Raw genomic sequence first — 13,696 nt, 5'->3', positions numbered from 1 at the left:
GGATTTATTGACCTCTGGACTACTATAAATTCCAGAGAGAGAGAGAGAGAGAGAGAGAGAGATAATGAACTAGACAGGAGGAGGAGAATATATGGATTTATTGACCTCTGGACTACTATAAATTCCAGAGAGAGAGAGAGAGAGAGAGAGAGAGAGAGATAATGAACTAGACAATGAGGAAGAGAAAATGATGGAAAAAGAGAAAATGATAGAGTGAAACAGAACCAGAGGAAACATAATGTGGTCAGAAAGAAAAAGATGACAGTACCAGAGGTCAGAGGGGAACTTAAGTGTGAGTGTGTGTGTGTGTGTGTGTATATGTGTGTTACTGTGGAGTGCTGAAGTGTGTGTGTGGGTGGGTGAGAGAGAAAGAGAGTATGACTGTATGTATTGCATATGTGTGCTTGAAATATTTATAGGCTGGTTGTTGAGTTGAGTGTTTTCTCTGTTGCTGATTTGGGTGTGTGTGTGTGTGTTTTTTTTAAACCCTGTTCTGCTCTTTGGTCCATTCTGTCCTGGCCTGAACCAAGCAACAGCAGTGTGGTTCCTGACCTGACACCCAAGTCACAAGACACACACACACACACACACACACACACACACACACACACACACACACACACACACACACACACACACACACACACACACACACACACACACACACACACCACTTCCTCTCCGGCAGTCGGCTGACTTGCTGGCGAAAACAAACACAAATCTGCACTGATCTGAACTGCATTCATTCTCTTAATTGCAAAAGTAGATACGTGATATAAATACTGTAACTTCTATTATTATTGTTGTTATACATTATTGTTAGTATTAGTAGCAGTAGCAGTAGATGTAGTAGTTACTGTGATTTGTATTTCTGGTATTAAGAACAGCACAGAGCCCAGAGATGGTAAGTGTTGCGCTGTCAAAGGCCTGGGGGTCACGCTGCATGGTGTTACAAATGCAGTCAGCTGACTGATCTAAAATGTGCTTCATTTATTTATGAAACTGTCACAGTGTTTGGATCTCAGAGAGAGAGAGAGAGAGAGAGAGAGAGAGAGAGAGAGAGAGAGAGAGAGAGAGAGAGGGCAGAGTCAGGGACAAAGTTATTCCACTGATAATCTCAAGCCCACATCTAAGCCTATTTTTACTATTTACAGTATAAACAGATTGTTCACTGGCCAGGAGAAACAGCTCAGATTGACACACACACACACACACACACACACACTTCTCACCTATATGTCTGCGGTGGACTGGTAATAGACTGAGCACACACACACACACACACACACACACTCTCTCTCTCCTCACCTATATGTCTGCGGTGGACTGGTAATAGACTGAAACACACACACACACACACACACACACACACACACACACACACACACACACACACACACACACACACACACACACACACACACACACACACACACACACACACACACACACACACACACACACACACACACACTCTCTCTCCTCACCTATCTGTCTGCGGTGGACCACCCTGGGGGCAGACTGGGGGACCTCTGGTTCTGGTGGCGGAGACAGCGACCCGTTCAGCAGAGCCACCCCGAAACCGGGCTGATCCGTCAGGCTACTGGACTCTTCCGTGGCGGGTTTGTAGAAGTCCTCCTCGGAGATCCACGAAGTGGGGTTCTGGTGAGCGGACAGGTAAAGGGTTAAAGGTCAAGGTGTTTTGCACCAAAAGTCAACTCTACATTTTTCAGAACTTCACTTTGGGTCAGAGTGTTCACATCCCTTCTGTACACTGGACTAACATTCTTAACTCAGCACCTCAACTAGTTTAGTTTAGTTTAGTTTAGTTTAGTTTGTGTGTGTGTGTGTGTGTGTGTGTGTGTGTGTGTGTGTGTGTGTGTGTGTGTGCGTGTATTTTATCTTGGACTTTACAAGAAGGTCAAGGGTCAAGAGGACACCTGCTAGAGTGTAATGTCAAAGGTACACCCAATCCAACAATACAGGAAGTTCATCTCACTCACATGGAAGTCTGATGATCTCTGTCTGCTTATGGTGCTTCCAGATCGCCGTGGAAACACCACCGGCTCAGCGGGGCATGGTGACGCATGGATCAGCTGACTAGGCTCCTCTGCGTTCTCCTCAGGGTCAGAGGTCGTCGCCGTGGCGGTGTCAGATGTCGTCGCCGAGGTAATGGAAGATTCCTCTGGGGTGGGACTCGTTGACGTTCCGTCAGGAGAACGGTTCCGTCTCATCGGGCTCCTCGCCCGCTTGTTCTGCCTCAGAACCTCCACGGTCGTGTCCGTTAAAGTGCTCCGCTCCACCTGCAGGTGTGTGTGTGTGTCGCCGGGTTGTGTGTGTGTGACGAGGGTGTCAATAATGGTCTGCATGTGTGCGAGCTGTGCATCGACTGCCGAAGTCGGCCCTAGGTGTGTGTCTTTGCAACGGGCGTCATCTGCCGGGGTCGAAGTGAGAGGGGCATCTCTGCCAGCGATGGGGGACTGGCGTGTGTCTCTGATCGGGGGGGGTGTGGAGTGTGTGTCCTCAGCTGAGGCGTGTGAGACAGGCGTGATGTGGATTTGTGTGGGAACATCACTGGTCGTGGGCGACGTACGATTCGTGTTGCGAGTGTATGTGAGGTGGGAGTCGGGGCCCGGTGTGTGTGTGCGAAGAGGTGATGGGAGGTGTGTGTCGGAAGCGGGCGTGTGTGTGTCGGCAGCGGGCGTGTGTGTGTCGGTAGCGGGCGTGTGTGTGTCGGTAGCGGGCGTGTGTGTGTCGTTGTCTAAGCTGCTGAATGCTGTGCTCTCAGACAGCTGGTCACCGGTGAGGCTGGAGATGTAGGAGTCCTCCCTCATGGAGTCCTGACTGGAGGTTGTGCTCGCTCTGGTACACACACACACACACACACACACACACACACACACAGATGTAAGTACACCACTTTACACACTCATACACTCACTCACACAGCCACACACACACACACACACACACACACACACACACACACACACAACACACACACAGATGTAAGTACACCACTTTACACACTCATACACTCACTCACACAGCCACACACACATACATTCTACCCTCACTCTCTAAAATGCCTTTCTTGTGTCTTCCTATACTTTTAAACATACAAACACACACACACACACACACACACAGATGTAAGTACAGCCCCTTTTACACACACACAGACACACACAGACACACACAGACCTCACTCTCTAAAATGCCTTGCTTGTGTCTTCATATACTTTTAAACACACACACAGACACACACACACACACTCACTCACTCTCTGTATGCTCTCCTGACGTCTGCATGGCTGATGTCCCACGAGTCCCTCTCCGTCCCCTGCAGCAGGCTGTCGGAGCTCAGACTGGAGGACAGCTGTGACGAGCCCGCCGTGTCCAGGCTCTGATTGGACGACCTCGTCTCCGCACCCCCCTCCATCCCCACCCCGCCGCCGCCGCCACGACCCACCACCCCCGCGTCGGAACCCCCGGACGACGACTGCGAGGCCGTGTCCCAGGATTCCTTGCGCTTGCCGTTGCTGGCCACGTGGGGCGGGCAGCGCCCGGCTGCCGCGGCGAGGTCGGCGGGCGGCGGCGGAGACGGGCAGAGGCCGGCGAGGGCCAGCGGGGTCACGGTCCACTCGTTGAGCACGGCGGACTTGTAGGACAGCTGGAAGGAGAGGGAGGCCAGGCCCTGCAGCAGGCTCAGCAGCACCTCACGGTCCTCTGGGTCCAGCAGCAGCGCCCCCTGCTGGTAGTACCTACAACGACACAGAGCACAGTGGGGGATGATAAGTACCAGACAATACAGGGGAGCCAGGAGAGGGAGAAGAATGAGGGAGACCGTGACCGTGATTTAACGCTGTTACTGAGAGGCAACACTTGCCTGTAAGGACACTGCAGTCTATGACTGGCCATTTCATACCTACAACGACACAGAGCACTGTCCGCTTCAGACAGGCTAGGGGGGATGATAACGACGAGACACTACCTACAACGACACAGAGCACTGTCCGCTTCAGACAGGCTAGGGGGGATGATAACGACGAGACACTACCTACAACGACACAGAGCACTGTCCGCTTCAGACAGGCTAGAGGGGATGATAACGACGAGACACTACCTACAACGACACAGAGCACAGTCCGCTTCAGACAGGCTAGAGGGGATGATAACGACGAGACACTACCTACAACGACACAGAGCACAGTCCGCTTCAGACAGGCTAGAGGGGATGATAACGACGAGACACTAGAGGGGAGCCAGACAGGAAAGGGAGAAGAATGAGGGAGACCGTGATGTTTAACGCTGTTACTGAGAGGCAACACTCTCTGTGCCAGTCACCAGTCTATGACTGGCCATTTCCCCTCTACTCACACAGACTAGGATACACACAGATGACGTATCAGGAAATGAATGCATGTGTCAAAGTAACAATATAAAGGTCCTCTGTCTGCAGAGAATGAGCGAGTCCTCCCTCAGCAGAGAAGAGCGTATAATAAATACCCATAGTTCCCTAAATGTGTGTTACGTACCCAGAGCGTTTGGAGTAGCAGAGAGGAGCGTATAATAAATACCCATAGGTCCCTAAATGTGCGTTACTTACCCAGAGAGCTTGGAGTAGCAGAGAGGAGCGTATAACAAATACCCATAGGTCCCTAAATGTGCGTTACTTACCCAGAGAGCTTGGAGTAGCAGAGAGGAGCGTATAACAAATACCCATAGGTCCCTAAATGTGCGTTACTTACCCAGAGAGCTTGGAGTAGCAGAGAGGAGCGTATAATAAATACCCAGAGTTCCCTAAATGTGTGTTACGTACTCAGAGAGCTTGGAGAAGCAGAGAGGAGCGTATAATAAATAACCATAGGTCCCTAAATGTGTGTTACGTACCCAGAGAGCTTGGAGTCCTCCCTCAGCAGAGAGGCCAGGTAGCACTCCAGCAGCCCGTCGTTAAGCGCCAGACGAACCCAGGCCCGGCAGCGGCCCACCCCAGAACTGATGAAGCTCAGGCGCTCCAGCTCCAGAATCACGTCTCTGAGAAGACACACAGGAAATAAGGATTATTAAAATCAGATCATCAAACATTCATCTCCAGAATTACATCTCTGAGAAGACACACAGGAAATAAGGAGTATTAAAATAAAACCATCAAACATTCATCTAGAGTATCACATTTCTGGCAGGAGACACAGGAAATAGTCCAAAGTCCATATCCAGTCATACAGATACAGACCTGAAATCAGACCAGAATAGTACACTACAGTTCAGTCACTGTTTTGGGTCACTCAGAAATGTCCTTTTTTCCATGAAAACATATACGATGAAAAGAAAATATAGTCACTGAAACGGTAAGAAATAATGATTTTTAATTTAAAAAAAGAATTGGGTTCCTCAAACTTTTGCTTTTGTCAAAGAATCCTTCATTAGCTTTTCTTCCAAAAACAAGGTAATTTCTAAGTGAGCCCAAACTTTTGAACAGTAGTGTATGCTTGAATGAACTGATTAATAGTGAAATAATTTGCTGCATCACTGAAAGACCTAATTAACTGACACTTGTCCAACACGTAACCCACAAAATTAAATGAGATTGAAGAACAAAGTTAAAAGAAGAGAGGCACTGGTTTCTAGGTAGTTTCCACTGACGCTATCGGTCAGAAGAATGCCTTTTGTTGAATACCTCTCCAATGTACAATCCCTCTGAAACATCATACCACCTAACTAAGCAGTTCAACCGGTTTTTCATGGAAAAACACATCAGGAAACAAAAGTTCCACCTATGTTTATTCAACGATTACAATAACATAGGCAGGACATGGACATATAACTGTACTCTGTGGTGACCGAAAAGGCCCCAAGCACACCGAGCCTGTGCATGACACACACTACACAAAGACTGGCCAACAGATTCATCTGTTCACCGAGCCTGTGCATGACACACACTACACAAAGACTGGCCAACAGATTCATCTGTTCATCTGTTTGACATATAAAGATCTAATGCCCAACAATGGAATAATGGAATGAAACAGTCAAATCAATTCCTACTGAGGTCATTGGGGTTCATATCTGGCCTTTACCGTGTTTTCAACTGAATAACTACCATCTCCTAACCCTGTCTAAAAATGTAGTTCATGATCTACGACATCTGCTAGCATCAAGGGGCCTGATCCAGCTTAATATGGGGGGGGGGGGGGGGAGTGACAAAAGGGGAGGGGTTCCCTAGGCCTATGGTCTAGACAAGAGCTCAGAACAGGTCAAAGGTCAATGTGCCTCAGACGTCATACGCCCGTCTGGTTCAAAGTTTATGACATAACAACCGAAAGAATGACCTCTGTAAAAGTCAGCACTTCAGTGCATTATGGGGTGGGCCGTTGTCACGAGAATGAAAGAAAAATGTACAACGTTCACACAACGACTTGTACATCTTTTAAAGCTTTATTAACTTATGTGTCCTTTCTATCAGTAGGGTTAGAGAAAGACCTTTGCTCATGAGTAAAACACTGCAGCAGTATACCTGGGAGTACAGCGAGTGTGTGGCGACTGGGAATACAGCGAGTGTGTGTGTGTGTGTTGACTGGGAGTACAGCGAGTGTGTGTGTGTGTGTGTGTGTGTCGACTGGGAGTACAGCGAGTGTGTGTGTGTCGACTGGGAGTACAGCGTGTGTGTGTGGGGCGACTGGGAGTACAGCGAGTGTGTGTGTGCGACTGGGAGTAACAGCGAGTGTGGTGTGTGGCGGACTAGGAGTACAGCGAGTGTGTGTGTCGACTGGGAATACAGAGTGTGTGTGTGTGTGTGTGTGTGTGTGTGTGTGTGTGTGTGTGTGTGTGTGTGTGTGTGTGTGTGTGTGTGTGTGTGTGCCGACTAGGAGTACAGCGAGTGTGTGGTCGACCTGGGAATACAGAGTGTTGTGTGTGTGTGTGTGTGTGTGTGTGTGTGTGTGTGTGTGTGTGCCGACTGGGAATACAGAGTGTGTGTGTGTTGTGTGTGTGCGTGCGACTGGGAATACAGCGAGTGTGTGTGTGGCGACTGGGAGTACAGCGAGTGTGTGTGTCGACTGGGAGTACAGCGAGTGTGTGTGTGCCGACTGGGAGTACAGTGAGTGTGTGTGTGTGCCGACTGGGAGTACAGTGAGTGTGTGTGTGTGCCGACTGGGAGTACAGCGAGTGTGTGTGTGTGCCGACTGGGAGTACAGTGAGTGTGTGTGTGTGCCGACTGGGAATACAGCGAGTGTGTGTGTGCCGACTGGGAATACAGCGAGTGTGTGTGTGGCGACTGGGAGTACAGCGAGTGTGTGAGGTTTTTTCCTATGTTGCTTCCTGTGTTTCTGTGCTGTAATTGACTTCACGCTGGAGGGACGAGCACACTGGCCTTCTTTGTCTCATGACTAACACCAAGGGGGATTCCCTCACAGATTAAAGAAGAATCACAAAGCTTTTGTGTCAAACCAGCAAGCTAACTAGCTAACAGCCAACAGACTTGGGTTGTAAATGCCAATAGCACCACAGTTGGCACAGAGAAAGCCTGTAAAACGTGAAACTGAGGACGTCATGAAATGGTACGAACAACGCAAAAAACACAGGTGTTGGTCTACATAATGTTGTGTGAGTTATTTAATTTAACGTTACATTCACACAGACTTCTCTTCTCCTTCGTGCCCTTGCCCTTCCCTGTAGCACTGTGACTAAACAACCCTGACAGACCATTCTCAAAACTGCCCACTCTTAGTTTCCTGAGGAGATTATTATATAATACACTGAGAGGCCCGGAACCAGTGTGTTTTCTTATACAAGTGTATACAAGAGAAAATATCTACACAACCGTTGACTATGGAATGGATTGGGACTAGAGCCACCGTATCAGAGCCAGATCAGGGCCAGACCAGGGCCAGATCAGGGCCAGACCAGGGCCAGATCAGGGCCAGACCAGGCTCAGACCAGGGCCAGATCTGTGACGAAGTAAATGGGTATCTTATAGAAGTGTAAGAAAGGCCAGAAAATCTACACACAACAGTTAATACTGGAATGTATCAAGGTTATAACCACCGTTTTCAGTGACACAAAGTGCACAGAAGTAAGTTGATGTCTGGACAGTCAGAATGTGATAGAATGTGTCATTGAGTACACTGCTTCCTGGGTGTGTGACCCTGTCATGTTCGACCTACCTGTGAGTGACAGACTTGAGAAGCCCCCAGAAGTCCGGCTGGGGGAGGACACTGTCCCTGCCGCCCCCTTTCCGCCCGCGACCTCTGACCTCTGATCTGATGTACTTGCTCTTGATGCCATGGATGAAGACAGCCTCCAGGGCGCAACACAGCAGGTTGACCTCCGCATCCTCGCTGGTTACCGCTGTGTCCGTCGCCACGTAGCGCTTCTGTAGGGCTTTGATGGTCTGGGCGATCTTCTCTTTGATCCACTGCAGGCGAGGAAACAGGAAGTAAAATTTACAAACAGGAAGTGAAAGCACACTCATGACTGTAGCCAGGACCAGACTCAGGTAAACTTGCAGGTTAAAAAAAATACATAAAGCAATTACAAAATACATAAATAAATTAAATTAAATAAACATAATGCTGGATATTGGTTGGATATCTGGACGGATAGTTAGGCCTTGGTACCATGGCTAATTGTTGTAAGAACCTTGTTCGCCATGTTGTTGGTGTTTGCACAAAGACCCATCGATGCACATCAACACAGTCACTGCACTACTGCACTGCCACACCCTCATATTCACAGTAACTTAGAAAGAGCAGAGCAGACAGACAGAACTCTTGGGCGGCGAGGATAGGGTTTTTACCATTAGGCACGCTTCCATGGTAACTGCTCACACCACAGTGGTTTTTCTGGCACATTCTGGTGTGAGCTGAACAACACAGACCCCAGACACACACACACACACACACACACACACACACACACACACACACACACACACACACACACACACACACACACACACACACACCACACACACACACACGGCTACATTTCCCTGCATCTGTCAGAACATACGACTGTCTTGCTATGAGAGTGTGTGTGTGTGTGTGTGTGTGTGTGTGCTCTGTGGAATGACAAACAGTCACAAACACATCAACACCCATCGACTTCTCTTTTCCACTGACCCACCTCCGAAAAGATATAGCAAAGAACTAGAGGTCTTTCTCTCTGTGTATTATCCACACACACACACACACACACACACACACCGAAAAAAGATCAGACTTGTGGAAGCTCACATTTCACACTCTTTTAGTGGAAACTAAACATCATAAAAAGACTAAATTAAAATAAAACAGAAACAGGAGCATGGAAAGACACGTGTGTGTGTGTGCGTGTGTGTCTGTGTGCCACTGTGGTGGCCCTTGGTGGGGAATGTGTGTGTTTAGCCGTGTGAATATGAGCCACACGTTTACTCACAGATCCCTTGAGGTCAGCTGACCCTGTGGGAACTCACACACAGCTAAACATGCCAAGCCTGAAAAGAGGACTGACTCTTTCGTAGGCTAAACCTTGCAGCTGAGGTTATGCAAGAAAAGTGATTTTTAAAACGACTTTGCTAGCAACAGCTTTATCACTCATTTTTTTTTTTGCATTCCGATGGTCATGTGGACGTGAATCTATTTGAAAAACAAAGGAAAATTATTGATTTCAAAACATCTAAGTTTCACTCCCCTTTTCTTCCGCTTTTTTTTTCTGGTTCTCACACTGTTCCCATTAATCCGTTAACCACATCCTATCCCTTACTGCCACCGATCACGATTCAATCAATGATGATCCTACAGCAACAGGTACGTTAGAAGAGTGGGCATTGTTTGAGATTGTGATGATCATTTACATTACCTTAAGTCATTTAGCAGACACTTTTTTTCCAAAGAGACAAACTAAGGAGAGAACAATCAAGCTACGAGCAATAGATTGCAGTGTGACAGAGCAAACAGAACCAGATAAGCTCTGCACAGAGTTGAGCAGATAGGCTCTCACTGATCAAATGTGTGCCTCTGGTGACAGTCAGTGTGAGTGAACATATCAGCTATCCTGTGATAAGGCTGCCCTTTTGTTTCACGTCTGCTACCCCCAAATAGCAGAACAAGTAACAATATTATTCATCATCTTACATGGAAGCTATGTGTTGCAGTGTGTGCCAATACAAATCTGACAATTATTATCAATTATTATAATTTTACAGACTAAATTACTAAATGCAATTTCTAAATATCTATCTAAAGTCACTTCATCACTTGATATATTATGACTACTCGATGCGGCCATAGGCGATCATTTTGGAAGTAGCTACGGGCACCTGACACTTGGAAAGGGATGGGCGAAGGAGGGGTATTCAGTTGGTTGCAATCTCTAACCTCACCACTGCCACCGAATCCTACACTGGACCAGCAATCAGTTATCCTACTCCTATTTCCTTCACCTTTAGCACTGGCCAGGAACTAAGGGGGTCCCTATTTTGCTGACATGTCAGCCATGAGTATTTTGTTTGCTTTACAAGGGAGAAGGTCTGTTCTGTATTTATAGCTGGATTACGCAAGTGTGTATATGGCCGCTCACCATATCTTTTAAGTTATAAGCATAAACATACATGACTCATATGACCCACATGATAAAATGCATCACAAAAGACACTGTTCTTAAGCAGCGGAACATTCCACAATAGAACTCTTTGACCTCACATCATGTGAACTCTATCACCACTGACCCCTCCCCCTCCTTGACACATTTGTAAGGACATGTCTGCCTTTTTTCCACGTGGAAAACTGAGGTCTTCTGTATTTATGTGCTGTGCATCTGGATTTAAATGTATACCAACTTTGATCTTTACATGGTTTTACAAGTGTTTTGGAGGATTCTACACTTATTAGATATGCTGTCAGAGGTTATATTTTGCAGCGTGCTGCAGTTCGGATGCTCCGGAAGAACTTCAAAACAGATTCAAAAGCAGGACAACAAAAAAAATCAATACCCCACTCTTCTCTTAGATCTGTAATGACAGTGTTGTATTTGGTCACGTTTTCTTACTGGTACTCTCTTTGTAATGGGCGATATGGACTGATCCTTATCATCGCCATATTTACCAATGATCTACTTAAAACACATAACACTATCATTGCCTAATTAAAATCACATAGTAACGTATTGGCTAACATTAAGTAATAAGATCACTCACCTGTTTCACGTCTTTGGTGTCCGAGCCAATTTCTGGTGTTTGGGTAGCAAGCATGACTGCTCATCCCCCTCTTAGTCCCACATGACACTCTGGAACACAATCAAGGAAACACCTTGAACAAACTAGAACACAAACGCGCAAGTGGCGCAACAACGACAAATGGCATTAACACAGAAAGTGATAATCTTTTAAAGCCACCTGAGCGTCTAACAGAGTAGAATCCACGGCTCGTCAACATCCCGTACCGGTGCAACTTAGATTTGATTCAACTACCCTAATAAAGCAATGGGGTAATTTACGCTCGTGACAGTGTTGTCACAGACGAGCTTTCGAAATTGCATAACTGCTGTATGTGTCCAAATCATTGGACGAATCTATTCCACAGTTTCGCATACGATCGGTCACTTGAGGCTAGGGAAGAGGAGCAGTTAGCTCAAGTGACAGCTGACCGCACCAGACTGACTTCCCTTATTGGATCTCAAATTCACGTTAGTCACTCAAAGTCATGGCATCAACCTCGGTCACTTCCAAATCATCCCGTTCATGTAGCTAGCTAGAATAGGAAATAAAGAACTCAAGGCTAACCTAGCTAACGTTATAACAAAATGTCTTCATAAATTGGGCTATTACGTTAACTTTAGCACACCAGCTAGTTAACGTGACAGTTTGCATGTAATGTCACGTCGTTTTATATGACAGTATTCACATAGTTAACGACTTATTGCAACACTAGATAAGGCAAAGTCATTGGGAACAATACACTAGCCATTTAACCACAGCTTTTAAATACACGATTCTTCCAGACTTATAGTGTCCGTTTATTGAACTTGATAGCATGCGCTGTTAACGTTAGCGTCACTCACATTTAACTCCTCGTCTACAGTATGCTATTTTCCAGCTTGTCAACTACTGTGGCATTTCAGCTAGTTAGCCAGCCAGCTAGGTGGCGTTAGCAAAGTTATTCGTTTTCCTAGAACCATAACGCTGCCATTTCTGACTCTTGAATCAAAATACTGCTCGGGAATTTGGTTAACACTGGGCAAACATTCAATTTCGGTCAAGTAAAATTGAATTAGCTGGCCCGCCCATGAATGTTAACGTAACAAAAACAACATTAGACATTGTGTTCTCGTTTACGTTAAGGCCATTAGCCTTTAGGTCCTCACCTTGTTTTGATGTTTGAGAGCGACTGAAATGCCTGTGAAGGTACTCGGTAACGACTTAAATTCCGAAATCAAAGAGGTAGAACGTTTCAGCTGAACTCTTTGAAGACAACACTGAAGCTGTCACTTGGAGATCTTTCCTCAGACGCCGATACATTTAGCTAAAGCAAGGACTTGTTCTGCAACCAAAGTTGTTGTTGCATTACTCCGCAAGAGCCGTGGAGCATCTTGGGAATCTTCCAATGGTTCACGATGTTCTAATTGGAGAATACACATATTGCGTAACGTTTGCGCAGGATAGAATACCCTTTCTGTCAGGTGTTTCCCTCTTACATCTGTAAACACGTAAGCCTACAAATAATATATATATTGATGATGACATTCTTAGTGGGCCAGATCAAGAAGGGAAAATTATAAATTTTTGCTTGTTTGTCATATTTATGTCTTCATTTACAATAGTCATTTTTTCTTTGTTTACCAATTCAGAAGTGTGAACCTCAGTTAATACATTCAGTAAACAAAATAGAATGACTGTAGGAGTCCTGGACAGACAAACAAATGTAATTTCATTTCACTGCTTGATGATACCAAAATATATTAAAAGTTGTATGTCCATAGCTTTTCTGTGGCAGCAGGAAATACTGAATAGGGCCACACATAGGGCCAAGGGGGTGTTCAAAGTACATGACAAACCTGGGTAAGTTAACTCAGAGTAGCCTAAGTGGTAAACCTACTAATAGAAGAGCCATGTGGCTTTGTTTTTGCTAGGAGAATGAAGCTGTATAACTCTTCTATTAGGAGGTTTACCACCTACTCTAAGGTATGTATGTATGTTGTATGTATGTAACTTTACAGCCTGGCTATGTTGGTTGCATGTATGATATAGGCTAGGGCCTATTCAATGGGTCTGTGGGTCTGTTCTTATGTCATTAAGCCATTTCCAATCAGTGTAGCCATCAGGTAGCATGCTGACCTAGCCTCTAGTCACTGTGTGGGCATGAAAGTATGCTATCGCTGCTAAAAGAAAATCAACTTTGTTATTCAATGCAAAGCTGGTCAAGTAGCCTTAACAAGCTTAAAAACTTCACCAATTGTCCCAAGTGCTGCTGTATTCATTAGGCTAGGGCTATATTTATATGCCTCAAAATATGTAGTGCTCCAATAATGATGGTGGTGATAGCAAGAAAAACTATTTATTTATTGTTACTGTTATTTTTGAAATAACGTAGACCTAATCATATTGTCTTAGCCTAAATGAAAAAGGCAGTGATTCCATACGCATCATCCGGATGACACGCAATTTTACTTTCAATTTCTATTCCCTTTTGCTTTGAAAAGGAAGTCCTGCCTCTACTGT

General features: G+C 46.0%; 1 protein-coding gene across 1 annotated transcript in view; it reads right to left on the bottom strand.

Moving 5' to 3' along the window:
- LOC105909509 (pleckstrin homology domain containing, family M (with RUN domain) member 1) overlaps positions 1 to 12,497 on the bottom strand; it is a 20,262-nt gene extending 7,765 nt beyond the window's left edge. The window contains exons 1-7 of the mRNA XM_031561700.2: positions 12,343 to 12,497; positions 11,177 to 11,265; positions 8,166 to 8,416; positions 4,894 to 5,037; positions 3,285 to 3,764; positions 2,004 to 2,862; positions 1,488 to 1,662 (exon numbers count right to left, since the gene is read on the bottom strand). Coding sequence (XP_031417560.1) covers positions 1,488 to 1,662; positions 2,004 to 2,862; positions 3,285 to 3,764; positions 4,894 to 5,037; positions 8,166 to 8,416; positions 11,177 to 11,230 — 1,963 coding nt within the window. The 5' untranslated portion in view covers positions 11,231 to 11,265; positions 12,343 to 12,497. The remainder of the gene's footprint in view (positions 1 to 1,487; positions 1,663 to 2,003; positions 2,863 to 3,284; positions 3,765 to 4,893; positions 5,038 to 8,165; positions 8,417 to 11,176; positions 11,266 to 12,342) is intronic.
- Positions 12,498 to 13,696: the final 1,199 nt, after the last annotated feature.

The sequence above is a fragment of the Clupea harengus genome, chromosome 23 (assembly GCF_900700415.2).
Source record: "Clupea harengus chromosome 23, Ch_v2.0.2, whole genome shotgun sequence".
NCBI lineage: Eukaryota > Metazoa > Chordata > Actinopteri > Clupeiformes > Clupeidae > Clupea > Clupea harengus.
This window is presented reverse-complemented; position numbering and strand designations above follow the sequence as displayed.